We start from the raw sequence: 14,658 nt of genomic DNA on the forward strand, positions 1-14,658 counted from the left end.
TCTATGTCTCTGTAGCAAATGAATCTGGAATGGTTAAGAAGGCCCTGGACTGGTATCTGTATGCAGTGTTAGCTTGGATGAAACCTAATAAACTGAGTCTCAATCCTGGCAAGATGGAGGCTCCATGAGTGAGTGGTTCCCAGATCTGGGAAGTTAATATGTTGCCCATCTGGATGGGGTTGAATACTCCCTGGAGGAGGTGCAAGTGTCCTCAGTGTCTAGGACTGCCTTTTATCAGTTTCAGCAGGTCAGACTATTATGGCCATTGCTGGATTGGGATACTGTGAACCCGATTAACCTCAAGGCTGAATTATTGTAACATGCTCTATATGAGGGCTACCCTTGAGGTTGGTCCAGAAAGCTGCTGCTAGTTGCAGAACGTAGTGACTAGGATTCTTGTGGTGGCAAACAACCACCAGCATCATGCTTGGGAGATTTTTTTTTACAGGCTGTCAATCTGCTAGTGGTCCAAATTCCATGTTTTGGCACTAACATATAAGGTCACAAAGTTCAGGACCAGGTTACTCGAGAAGACTGACTTTTATGTACCCAGAGGGTTACACTACATTCTGTAGGACTGTTTCTCATCCAAGTCCCAAATATATCAGAAGACCACTTCATAGTGGCCAGAGCAGGGCTTTCAGTGTGGCTGCCCCTGTTCTGTGGCACAGCATTCCTGTCAGGATAAGACAGACGCCCACTATCAGTACTTTCCAGAGTCAACTGAATACCTTCTTGTTTTGACAGGCTTTTCCAACTGGATGAAAAGTTATCTGCCTTAGGTTTAAAAACAGTACACAATGATCATCCCTCTTCAGTTATTTCTGTACTGTTTTAAAAACTATTTCAGCTGTGTTTATGATATTTCTGAATCACCCTAACACATATGTAAGAGGTGATTCATAAATTAAAAAATAATAATAGGTAACAAATCTCACATGTTTAATGGATAAGCAGCACATCTCTCTAACTAAAATAATCTTGTTAGCAAATACCTTAAGAGAAATTCCTTTAGCATGACTTGGTTTGCACATAACGCTAAGATATACTTTGGGCAGTCCACACTGGTGTGCAGGCTCCCAGAGAGGAGATTACCAGTATATTGTTGCTCCTCTAGTCCTACTGTACCCACTGGGAGCCAAGTCACACAAATTCAACCTATGTCTCACCCCTGACAACCCACAAGCTGTAATCCAAGTTTTGTTCAAATACGCAGTCAGTGTTTTCAGTCCTATATTCCTAGACCAAAACACACATTTATTTCTCTACCTCAAGGGTTCCCAAACGGTGGTCCCTGGACCACTAGTTGTACACTTGTTTCATGAAGCTGGTCTGTGGTGTGTACACATTAAATATTCAAATTGATTTTAATTGTGGCTTATTGTTCTTGATTGTATTAGAATTCAAACTGGAATGTAATAAAATACAATCAAAGAGGGGGGAAAGAACCACAAAAATACAATTAAAAATCATACAGCACAGTGCATTACAACTTCTGCAATGGACAGAAAAATCGTTAGGTGGTCCATTAACACCCTGAGCAATTTTCAAGTGGCCATGAGAAAAAAGTTTGGGAATCACTGCTCTACTTTACTGTATTTCCCAACTTCTTAATACTTAACATCTGCAGCTCTCAAAGGGCATTGTGCCATAGTTCTACTTTGCACATACTGAAGCAAATATGCTAAAGTTGAACAAGCTGACCTATTCCAGTATTTACCTCACGTATGTACTAAACTTGATTCCTTCCAATCAAGTCCCCTCCTTCTCCTCAGCAAAGCTGCTTAATCTAGATTCAGCAGTGACAAGATGTATGTTTGGCAGATACACCATGTCTGAAGATTGGATGGGGGAAAGGAGAGAAACCTTGGACTTTGTAAGCACAGTTTGAGCACCGAACTTCATCTGACACCAATGTTAGAGAGTATATGGTAGCCATACCATATATAGCATTTCAAATATTTGAAGCCGAAGTCATTTAGGGCTAGAAACACTAACATAAGCACTTTGAATGGGACCCAGAAACAAACTGGCAACCAGCACAGCTGTATTAAAGCAGGTATTAGATGAGCTGCACATTTGTTGCCGTTTAAATTTCCAAATAGTCTTCAAGGGCAATCTCATGAAGAGCACATGGTAATAGTTCAATCTGGATGTTACCACAGCATGGAAACTGAGGCCAAGTCATCTCTGCCCAAGAGGGGCCATGGCTAGTGAACCAGCCAGAGCTAGAAAAAGACACTCCTAGTCACTGAAGCTACCTGAACCTCCAGTGATAGCATTGGATCCATGAACATTCCCAAGCTAAAGGACAGCAACTCTCTTCAGAGCATGCTATCTCCCCAGCTCCCAGACTCCCAAACTGAACATGTAAAAGGCTTAATATTATTTAATACAAAAGTAAATGCAATGGAGGACCAAGGATTCACACCAGCCCCAAGAAGCTAGACTTGCTGTCCTGATAGAAATAGCCAAGAATAAGCCTGGGTCATCTCAACATAATGTCCAAAAATAGTATCATCCAGAAAGCCAGCAGTTGGGTGGACAGTGCACTTTTAGAGCCTTTAGCTGATCTCTGGTCTTGGTCTAACACATGAGATAAGTTAAGCAAGATACATCTTTCAAGAACCAAGATATCTGTACATCACCATCAGTCTCCTAATCATTTACTGAAATCCTATCAACAGCTCAGCTGATTCTATCCGAGTTAAAAGGTACATATACAGTTGTACTCCTCATATCACATCCAGAATTATATATAATTAAAGTTGTATTACCACTAATTGTTGTATCCTATTTCAGGTTGCTTGGGTTCAGAGGCCCAGCTACCCTGGTTTGTGTCCATATCTGTATTTGCTTTTCCACTACATTTTCTCCTGATCATCACAACTGCAAGCTTCCCTCCGCCCCTTACCCAGCTTCTACTCTCACTCTAGCCCCTAGCACAGGGGTTGTCAACCTGGTCCCTACCGCCCACTAGTGGGGTGTTTCAAGATTCTAGGTGGGCAGTAGGGGGTTGTACGGCACAAGCTGAATCCTACTTCAATCGATCACTGATGGGTGGTAAGGAAATTTTACCATCAAGAAAGATGCATTAGTGGGCGGTAGATAATTTATTACGGTCAAAGACCAACTCGCTAATAGGCGGTAGGTATAAAAAGATTGACTACCCCTGCTCAAGCACATCCCTTTGAACCAATAACTAACTACCAGGTGACTGAGCAGGCAAACAGATGGACAAAATCTACAGCCATTAGGGCATAAACTTAACAATAAACTTCTTATCCTAGATACACCCCTGTGTTTAATGTTGGAGTGTCACTTCATATCCCAGGATATTTGCTACTCTGTAGCTGGAGGTGCTTGGAGTGCAAGCAACTACACACACCAGAAAAGCTGAAGACCAAATATTAGTTAAACTTGATTTATACTTTGTTTTATTCACCAAGACAGTATGCTAAGTTAACTGAATACTAGCTATGAGCCCAGCAGATGAAGAAATAATATTGATTGGAAATGCACACTTTCTTTTTTTCCAAACTATATACACAACAGCTCCAGTAAACAACCTAGGGCCTCAATGTATTGGTATTATGAAGTCTAAATAGGTTCTAAAACTTCAGCAGGTGCAAAATTCAATGGCCAAATTGCTCACCAGTTTGAGAATATAATGCCAATCCAGGCCAGACTGCACTGGCTACCGATTAGTTTCCGGGCCCAATTCAAAATGCCCAACATGGCTTAGGACCTCAATACCTTAAGAACCACCTCTGCTTATATGAACTGACCTGGACACTGTGCTTTTCATCCGAGACTCTTCCCTATGTTCCCTTCTCTGAGAGGTTCAGAGGGTGACAACAAGACAGGCCTTTTCTGTGGTGGCTCCCCATCTGTGGATTCTCTCCCCAGAGAGGCTCACCTGGCACTATCATTACATATCTTTAGGCACCAGGTAAAAACATTCCTCTTTACCCAGGCCTTCAGCCATTAAATAATCTATGGCTTGTTCAAGGTGAGGGGAATGTAATGATGATGATTTTTATTACTGTGCTGTCTATGATTATACTTTGTTTTATGTTTTTATTATTATGCTCTGTAAAATATGTTTTTAATGTTGTCCATCAACCTTTGATCTTTTGATAAAGGGGGGCAGTATGTAAACTGAATAAATTATTATTATTACTAAAGTAAACATTCCTAGGCAGACCTAATAGTACTGTTGGAGTAGAAAAGGCCAACTAGGTGATTTAAGGAAGCTCAGGGAAACTCACTTTCAGCCAAACCGAAGACTAGCTCCAAATACCTCTGCCTTTGCAGCAAAAACAAAAGTCTATGGCACCTTAAAACAAGAACAAAAATTATTAAACCTTAATTACTGGAGTCGACTTGGTAAGAAGTGATTTCAGTAGAATTTCCAGCAACAGAAATTCTGCAAGTGAAGAACTCACTGAGCACCAATTAAAATATATGCCAGATGATTTATTTTCAGGAGCTATTCTGTTCTCCAGGTCCTTGCTCAGGGGCTCAAACAATCCAACCACTTACAGATGATCAGAATAAGTGGCATTAAGACAGGCATGCAAGTTCTGAAACAGGTTAACTGACTGCCTATTTACTCATTGTCATATATTCCAAGCATGCCACTGGGTAGATGCCAGCCTACCATTTTTATTTAATTACAGAAACATTTATCAGCAAGAGGAAAAACAGGTTGTCCCTTCCTCTGCAGTAGCCAGGGGGCTAAATCGAGTACTAGTTACGCATTTATAGCTGCAGTCATCTCTGAATACAAGTAGGCAGTGGCAAAGGTCTTTGCCTTGTTATGTAGAGTGTTGCACTAGATAAGGAAGACTCTGGTTCTAATTCCCATTCATTCATGATCACTTCAACATTAGACCACTCCTACTCAGCCTAACCTACTTCCCAGGGATGTGGCAAGGGTAATGGAGGAGATACTGTACACCACGCTGAGGTCCTTGGGAAAGAGATGCATAAACATGAAATAAAAATGATGGCAATTTTTGAAAGCTAGCCATAGGGTCACAAAACAACTTTCTTGTTACTCTATTGAACCTGATTATCTTTTTTGTTGTTATAATATTAAAAGATCGACAATACTGACAGTGTTTTTGATTGGACAGATATTGAATCCTAATCGGCATCATTTTGTATTAATAGCTTCACAGGTATGCAGCATATACTCAATTGCCAGGAAGTCAGTGATTAAGTGACTGAGGTATTAAATAGCAGCTAATTGTCCAGCAGCAGTTCTTCACTATTTCTTGCCTACTATGGAAAGGCAATCTTAACATATATAAGTAATTCTCATTCAAGCGGAACGCTCAGTAAAAATTTTTACTGAGCCTTGATTAGAAGCTGGTAGGGCTAACCAGGGACTAGATAATGCTGCTTTGGAATTCAGATCCAACTCACAGGTACCAGCTTATCTTTCGCACAGAGCATTAATGAAGGCCCAGATTCTAAGCCAGGTTAACTTCTTCTAGAAATGTGGCATTTGAGGTTTACACTTTATTCACATTTAGTTAGAGGTCCTTGCATCCAGGCTTATCTGAGCCTATTGAATTATTAACTCCACAACACTTGCAGGCAACTCAGCCACTCACTTAAATTTCAATAGTGACCAATATGTAAAATGTCCAAATTATGTTCACTGGAGACATTGGTTTTTATAGCAATTTTAAGTGCCATGCCTTTCTCCAATGAATGCTTTAGTATGGAAAGGGCATAAAGAATTCTGTGTGATATCCCAATCCCCCCACAAACAGAATCACTCTACCAGGGTTTTGTAGGGAGAGAAAATAAGTTATGAAACTTGTTCAGGTGTGTGGAAAAGAGATGCTTTTGTTCTCATAACTCAATTGTTGCCTGCCCTACAACATTTTAAATAGTTTCAGAGTTTCTGCTCTACCACAGCTGTCCAGATATATTCAACGGTTCCTGAAGGTTAGATATCTTGAAATTTGCCAATTCTAATTTAAAATAGCTGCTTCTAAGCTAAAGAAACAAAATTATTTATGAAAATTGTCTTTTTAAAAATGTCTTTGATATTTAACAGCCTTATCGGAAGCTATCAATTTCAGGGTATCTTTTTATATCAATTACAGGTGCATGCAAGTCATTTGGGCCTTTTTACAACCTCCTCCTTGCTCCATGTTACAATCTGGTTTTTGTTAGATGTAGCTCCCTACCAGTCCAAAGCATATGGTAGATAAATATTCATTCTCACTTGAACTATTGTTTAGTTCCTGGGTGCCAGCATCACTTGTTATCTGCTATAGTTTTGCAGCTCTGATACTCCTGAGGGTCTTGTTACCTTGGTGTGTATCAGAGCTGCAAAACTATAGCAGATAACATTGACCCCATTGATTAGATTCCACAATATTAAAATTGTTTACTGTAAATGAACAACATAACTTTGGTACACTTCCCATGTTTTTCAAGCCACCCCATATCTACCTAACTTCTTATTTCATATTATCTTTCTCTTGTATTATCTTGTAATACAACCCCAGGGCCTTGATCTTCTATAGCTTCCTTCACAGCCTTTCATATCTCTTACAGAAGAGAGGATGTAACTCCTAGCAATCAATCTAAAGTGGCATCAAACACAGCCTTCTATCTGGTGGCCACTCTTATTTTGTATAGCATTTAACTCAGGAGTTAGCAATCTTTTCCGGTCGTGGGCCGGTCCATCATCTCTCAGACCATGTGGGGGGCCGGACTATTTTTTTTGGGGGGGGGATGAATGAATTCCTATGCCCCACAAATAACCCAGAGATGCATTTTAAATAAAAGCACACATTCTACTCATGTAAAAACACGCTGATTCCCGAACCACCCGCGGGCCAGACTGAGAAGGCAATTGGACCGCATCTGGCCCACGAGCCTTAGGTTGCCTACCCCTGATTTAACTGTATGCATGTGTGCAACACAAAGATAGAGGAAAGTCAGAGGTACCTGAAAGAAAGGCATAAAAAAATTATCAAAACACAGAAACAGAAGCAACACAACACCTGCTGATACATAAGTGATGGTGCTGGAGATTAGTTTCCATACATGCATCACCTTTTATCTTATAGACCACTTCCAATGCATCAGGTTTCTTAAATTTTAGAGAAAGGCAAGAAGTAATTTAAAAGCTGCACTTAAATAATATAAGGTAATAATGTTTACCTTTTTAAAAGGTAAAGTTAGTTGAAGGTTCTGGTGGACTGAATGTATAACTGTGGACAAATCTTTAAATTTAAAAGAGCTTTATTTTATCTCAGTATTTTTAAACAGTCTCAAAGTTATTGGCTGCCTTTCTTCAGAATAAGTTGAATGCAATAAAAACTATAAAAACTATCCCACCCACCCCCAAAAGGGCAACATTTCTGTTCACATTTATGTATACACGTTTTGAAGAAAACTTCATTTTGGGTTGCTATGAAAGGTTTCTCCTTTTCACTGCAAAGAATCTTGCCCCATTTTCCTTGAATCCCCCCTTAATATTTTTTTTTTGGGGGGGGGGAATGTTGGACAGGCCTAACAGTATCATTAAGTCACAGTTAGGAAAATCACTTTGTTTTTTAAAAAATGGGATCTTGCCTTAAATCTGTATCAAATCAATTCTCCTGATGAAAAGGGTTATGAGAACTACTTTCATTAAAAAAAAAAAAATCCACAGCAGAACTATTACATCTTGGTTGCAGTATGAAAACAATCCTGAAATCCAGCTACACGAATTCTAGAAACGTTTCTCAAATGCATGGCAGGCACTGAATCCATAGACCAGTGCCAAGATCTCATTTCTTTCCTCTGTGTAAATGCGACATAGTCAGGCCTAGTATGTAGGCCTCTGATACAGGCAGGACCTTTGTTCCATACATCGTTGTTTTTCCCTAAAGCCTCCGATAAAACTTTCCACTCACCCCGCCCTAATGTTTCCTTGTTCCTAATCTAAACTTTTTCGAATTCCTGATGCCTTTATAAACCCTACTGCGAAGAACACCCCACCCCGACAGGACTGGCCATTAGGAGGAACAATAAAAGTTGTACAGCAGGCAGCTGGGCCTGTACGGCTGGCAAAAGCCCCGGTATCAGTTTGAATGCTAGCCCGGTAGTAGTCGGCAGATACGCAAAAGCGAGGCGTGGAGGAGGAGAAAAAAAAGAATGTAAATATCCAAATACGACGCGTTATGCAAACAAGCCTCACGCTAGTTTCTTCTCGAAGGCGTCAGGAACACAAACCAACTCTAAAATTATAGGGGTGAAAGGAATCTGCTCCGGTAATGGGACCAAGTGCCGAAAGGGACTGGATAAACAAACACCCTTTTCCGCTTTGCAGAGTACGATTTCCCCCTTCCCCAGCCCCCAAAGCCAGGCCAATATGGAGTCAGCAGATCATTTAGCATTTCTCTTTTTTTTTATTGTCGACGCTGACGACGCCGTTGGGCTAAAAGGGGGCTGCTTTCCACCCTCCTTTTACGCCTAATTCAGTGGGACTCAGTAGCTCACTTCAACAAAATAAAAAGGGGCCTTCCCTGGGGAGGAAGGGGCTAGCAAAGAGGTTGGGGGGTGGGGAGTTTGTGAAGCAGGGCCGAATACAAACCCGGGCGCAGTGTCAACACTGACATTGTCCTTTTGTATTTAATCACACACAAGCCAGAACGCCAATCTTAACCGTGGCGGGGGGGGGGGGAGAGGGAAGGTTTAAAGGTAGGCCCGCAAAGAGGAGCAGGGCTGCGATATGGGGCATCCTGCGCTGCTGTGAACCCAGGCATAGAAGGTGGGGTCCAGATTCATCCCATTAACAGGGAGCCGCTTACACGGGAGCGTGGAAGGCGAAGAAAAGAAGGGAAGGGCTGAATGACGATAAAGCTTCAGGCAGCCGTTTGGCCATTTTGTCAGCTCCCATTTCTGCCACCCTGGCTTCTTCTTCTCCTCTTCACTATTCCTTTTCTTAGGAACGGAGCGAGGGGGTCGTGGAGAAAGAAGCCAACCTTTTACGTTTAGTATTCCTCCTCCTCCTCCGCCCCCCCCCAACACCTTGTATATTAGGTACATATTAGGAGACCTCTTTATGGCGAGGACTTCCTGAAAACCTATTCAAGGCCTCAAGCCACCACACACACAAATACCACCAACCTGCCCCTTTCTCTCCCACCCGCCCCCGTCTGGCCCGGGACTACCTCACCACCAACCTCCCCCTGTCATGTTCTAACCCAACGCCGCCTCCCCACATTCCCCCACTCCGGCCCCCCGGCGAAGAACGGGCGGAGGGGAGGGGGGGAGCCGAAGAGTCGCTTTCCCTCCCACAGAAACCCCGGAGTTGAAAAACAGGCCTGCTCCGCCTCGAGCCACAGTACCTAGTTTATCCCGACGCGGCCTCTGCAAAAGCGCTCTGTGGCTCTCCGGCTCCTTTTCTGTCCTGCCCGGCGCCTCTTCCCTTCAATTATCAGCTGAAGCCGCAGCACCGATCAGTGCGCCGTCTGCCTCCGCACCGTACCCCCTCCAGCGGCGTAGGGGGAGGCCGGGGACTACTTTACCCCCAAAGGGGCCCGGGGGCCCCCGTTCTCCCCCCCCCACTCGCCAGCAGCGGGTGTTCTCCTCCTGCCCGCCTTGGCGCTCCCTGCCGCGGGGCCGGCAGCCCCCCCCTCTCCTCCCACACGTCAAGGATCGGCGGCGGTTCTATCCTTGCCGTCCCCCTCCGCTCGTCTCAGACGTTCCTTGGCTGAAAAAGAGGTATCCCTCCGCTGGGGTCGTCACCCCCGGGGTGCGCGCAGGCGTTTATCCCCCACAGGGTCAGCGAAGCCGCTGGCGGCGGCGGCCTCCCTGTTGGCGGTTTCGCCCCGATTTAGAGACCTCCCCCGCGCTTTCTTTCCCCGTACGTTCGCGGGTGGTGTAAGACCCGCCGACTTCCAGCACGGAGGAGCTTGCCCGTCTCCTTTAAGAGGGGAGGCTGGGCTTCCCGTGACCTCTCCGTGCGGCCGCCCCTTCCTGGTTGCCATAGCGATTGGCCGCTGGCGTCCTAAAATGGCGTCGCTCCTCACAGACACTTTGTTCGAGGCGCGAGGGCAGGCCCCGGCGCCCAGCAAAGACTTCTACCAGCTCCTTGTCACCAAGACGGAGGTGAGTGAATTTCCTCCCCTCTCAGGGGGTCCTCCACAGATTTCTTCTCCTCCTCCTTCCTCGCTGTTGTTACGGGGTGAGCGGCGACGGCCTGACGTGATAGCGAAAAAAGTAATGGAAGTTGCCTCACTTGAATTTAATGCTATTCGTTACTTCTTCCCAGGACTGAACAGGTGCATCCTAGAAAAGTGTAGGGGAAATTCTCCGCGCGCTCGACTTGCTTCTCATTCAGGAAAGGAAATGGGGTCCACTAGAATTTAAGCAAAACATTTCGCTGATAATTAAATTGCCATGCCAAACCTCCCTACTAGAACATTCATTCTCTAAATCTGCGATTTGGTAGTCCTGTCCCCTAATCCTAGATGCTGCCTTTATTTAAGGCACATTGTACCTGGTTAAATGCACACCTTTCTGTATGTGTGTCCCCATTTTGAGCTTTCTCATCTACAGGGAGATTCTATAGTCCTAGACATCTCCCATGGAGGTGGGTTTTCCAACAGGAGTTATATTGGGCAGTGGCGTAGCGTGGGTTGTCAGCACCAGGGGCAAGGCAAGTAATTTGCGCCCCCTAACCCGTGGATTTGCGCCCCCTAACCCGTGGATTTACGCCCCCTAACCCTAACCCCCAGATGTTGCGCCCGGTGCGGCCGGCCCCCCCTGCACCCCCCACGCTACGCCACTGATATTGGGTGAATTCTAAATAGATGAAAGTTCTTATTTTATGTCACACATCTTGCTCCATCAATGACAGGGATGGGGAGACTGGGGCCCAAGGGCCAAATGCAGCCCTCCAGGACTCTTTTTGGCCCTCAGTGCTCTCCTCAGGCCACACCCTTCTCAGCCCCTCCTTGGACCACTTTGCACCATCTTTGAGTCTTTCATTTCTGCTTGGATGAAGAACAGAGAGGGATGCAATTGTGAAAAAACCTACCCTATAAGATACAGTGACAAAATTCACATTTATTGCTTACTTTTGCCTCTGACCATGATTTTGACTGTGTGTGTGTGTGTGTGTGTGTGTGTGTGTGTGTTTCAAACATTCCTCCGTTCTTTCACCTGAAAAATATGAGGCAATTGGACTCCAATATGTTGCAGGTCTGTATACTTGGCAAATTCCCAGATTGCATTTCTGCACCAAATACCCAAAGGTACTCTACATTCTGCAACATTTGCAAATAGTTTTTCCAACATCAAATCCTAATAGTGTTACTTACTCAGTAATTCAGTAAAATGTTGTCACGATGCTATTATAGCTAACAATATTACCTTTGAAATTCAGGTCCTTTCTCTTCTTGGAACTTTGCATGCACATTCCAAGCATCTTTTGCTCATTCCCAGGTGGGTTTGATCCACTGTTTGAGAAATAAGGTTTAATCTCTAGTAAAAGTAATATTGCTCCTCCAGAGAGAGTGTTATGGCAAGTTACAGTATTTTGTTTTTAGGCTCTCAGCATTTGTGAGATAGCCGTATGCAGAAATACTATACCTGGTACTGCAAAATTATTTTTAGTGGGTGTATATGTAAATCAAAGTGGCTGTCTGTTCAGAGGGAGACAGTATCCCATATCATTGCCCTTCTTTGACCTGATAATGCTGTGACATCACTCTAGAATCCAAAGAATTGAGAATACTGTCAGTATGCTTTTAATATAGAGGTTTACCTACTAGTTCTGTTGTTTTTTCTGTAGTATAACTGACACATCTCCTAACTGCTTTGATTCCATGGGATCCAGAATCATGAAGGTTCTGTCTCTAGTTGGTGACCTGTTCTGGCAGCTCAGAAGGGGAAATTGAGCTTTATTTTGCTTTTTTCCTTTATCCCTTAAGTTGCTTTTCTGCCACGTTGATCTCTCTGGCACAGTGACTGTTACGGCTGCATCAAAGCAACTGCTTCTGTGGAAGCATTAAGTGAGTGAAACTTTCAGTGTTAAGAAGCTCAAAAATGAAAAGTTTCTGGAAGTATGGAAGGGGAAGCAAAGAACAACATTTTGGTTTTTCTTACTGTAAACCCCCAACAGTTTCAGAGGAGAAGAAATACATTTCCACTCTGTGTATGTGAGACACAGTATATCCCCAAACTAATTCATATACGTAATATACAGGGATTGAGATTCTCTTTTAATTACACCAAATCTGGTGCCTGCAAACAATTTGCCACCTTTCTGTTTAGGAAAGAAGTTTCCTGAGGGTGCACAGAAATGGAAGAGTACCCAGTTAACATTCCAGCTGCAAGTTATTGTCATGTAATAAAAAGATTCTAAATGTAGAATACAGTTTAACCTCTTTGTTTAGATTATAAAAAGAAGTGGAAATTAGTAAACCCAACATTCTAGTCATAAATATACAACCTAAATAACTGTAAAATAAATGTTGTTTGGTTAGTTGTGAGGGAAAGAATCTTTTAGGAGTTGCTCTCCCCCTATAACAGCAGCATGAAATAAAGAATGATGATAATCATGTTGATGATGTTGATAAATATAGCGCTATCTATGTGTATTGCACTTAGCAAAGTATGACAGAACAGATCCTCGTCCCAGGAGATTTACAATCTATAGAGCAATGCAAGCAAGACAACAAAGGAAGGAGAGATTTTCATTTGAGAATTAATCTTCATGCGAGGGGGATATTCTCTGGATTTTATCTCTATAGTCAAATAATTGCCAAACCCTGGTTGCATGTTGGCATTTCTTTTTAAAATGTATTGGAGATGGGGTGGTGAAGGGAGACTAACAGCAGATCATACGAGGGTACACAGAAGGACATAATGACCAGCAATCCAGAAACACTAATAAAAACAAGGTAACAGTTGAACTTCTAAGATTTGTTTTTTTTTAAAAAAAAGTTTAATAATCAGTAGTGAGTCATGAATCAAAGAGACTAGGTGGGTAAAAGATGGAAGTCTGTTAATGCAAGGAAGTTGTTCTAGATGGTAAAGTTAAAAGAGTAGGATCATTATGACAAGAAAGAGACAAAGAAATCTGGCACTTAAGCTTCTTAAGCAGTGAACTCATAAGATAGGGTTGATAATAGAAATGTAGCTAGTGAATATTCTGAATGTGTAAGTAATATTACATCTGTCATCAGTTTGATTTGACCAGGCTGGTTAATTACTGTAATGCATGAAATAATTATATAAGACAAATGCATTGATTTCTATGGAACACCTTATTTCTTTCCATAAAGGTCCAAGCTGTATTTTCCTATATATTTTAACCAGTCTATTTTTCTAGAAAAATAAGTATCAGAGCTCACCGTGAACTTCTCATTTGTTCCCTTAGAATGTCAGTGGTGCCTACCTGAGAGGTGGCAGAACTGAACTCCAGTGACCTGTGGGTGAAAAAAAGCCCCAATTTTAACATAAATACAGTGGTGCCTCGCAAGACGAAATTAATCCGTTCTGCGAGTCTCTTCGTCTTGCGGGTTTTTTCATCTTGCGAAGCATGGCTATTAGCGGCTATTAGCGACTTAGCGGCTATTAACGGCTTAGCGGCTTTAAGAAAAAGGAAACAAACTCGCAAGACGTTTCGTCTTGCGAAGCAAGCCCATAGGGAAATTCGTCTTGCGGAACGACTCAAAAAACGGAAAACTCTTTCGTCTAGCGAGTTTTTCGTCTTGCGAGGCATTCGTCTTGCGGGGCACCACTGTACTTGCGTATAAGATTTCATTAAGTCCTCTTACAGAAAAAAGCACTTCATAAGTTCCACTGATAAAAACATCTAGTTTTAACAGTTTGGTTGCAAATAAGTGAATTTGCTGCTTCCTTTTATTGTTCCTTTGTCTTCCCTTCAGACTAGATTTCACTGTGGTTGTACATGGACAAGCTAGAGATAAAATGGTGGGAGGGGCATAATAGATAAATGATCTTTGAGAGATCTACAGGGCTACTTCTGAGGGAAATTTTTCATCTGGAGAAGAGATGAGCTTATACTTTGTAGCAAAATTCTGAAGTGCTCAGAAACCTGGTTAACTACAACATTAATTTTGTTCAGAACATTTTTCTCCATTTGCAAAATAGTCATTTTTATGACAGCTCAAGCATTCAGACCTAGTTAACCAAAGTGTTTCTCAACCGCCCACTTCTTCCAACAGAAAACTATACCATTGAAGCTATTTCTTTTAATCTATCCAGACTCAAATGTCCTTGAAAAGTGCAGGCATATGAATGATTCATGGATGCTTCCCAAAACATTCTTAAGAAAGACTCTAAATGGAGATACAACTTTGAGAATAACAGTGTAGTTTAGTATTATATCGAGAAGTGTGTGAAGAGTAAGTATTTTATAAGAATGCAGACAGCTGGAAAGATTAGATTAAACCAGAAATGGGTAAGATAAAATTGCAGGAAAAGGCACTGCTGTTAATGTGGGAGGTGTGGACATGAAACCATTTCAGAGAGGATTAATGATATGACAGGAATGTAGGCATCTGTGTCTCCTTCCCTCCCCACCCTCCAGGGATTTTTTTCTCTACAGCAAGGATGAGAGTTACAGCTGATTTTAAGTATATTAACAACACTGAAATCCACAAG

General features: G+C 42.6%; 2 protein-coding genes and 1 long non-coding RNA gene across 6 annotated transcripts in view; 2 read left to right on the top strand and 1 right to left on the bottom strand.

Moving 5' to 3' along the window:
- Positions 1–9,535, bottom strand: part of TRIP12 (thyroid hormone receptor interactor 12) — a 68,951-nt gene extending 59,416 nt beyond the window's left edge. For all 4 annotated transcript variants that reach the window (XM_081861474.1, XM_081861473.1, XM_081861472.1 and 1 more), the window contains exon 1: positions 9,369–9,535. The gene's annotated coding sequence lies outside the window, so the exon portion shown is untranslated. The remainder of the gene's footprint in view (positions 1–9,368) is intronic.
- The window catches only part of LOC309341842, a 55,349-nt gene that overhangs the window by 11,571 nt on the left and 29,120 nt on the right, over positions 1–14,658 (top strand). The window lies entirely within an intron of this gene.
- The window catches only part of FBXO36 (F-box protein 36), a 29,693-nt gene continuing 24,765 nt past the window's right edge, over positions 9,731–14,658 (top strand). Inside the window, exon 1 of the mRNA XM_081861670.1 lies at positions 9,731–10,131. Coding sequence (XP_081717796.1) covers positions 10,036–10,131 — 96 coding nt within the window. The 5' untranslated portion in view covers positions 9,731–10,035. The remainder of the gene's footprint in view (positions 10,132–14,658) is intronic.

The sequence above is a fragment of the Podarcis erhardii genome, assembly GCF_964252035.2.
Source record: "Podarcis erhardii genome assembly, chromosome: 5".
Taxonomy (NCBI): domain Eukaryota; kingdom Metazoa; phylum Chordata; class Lepidosauria; order Squamata; family Lacertidae; genus Podarcis; species Podarcis erhardii.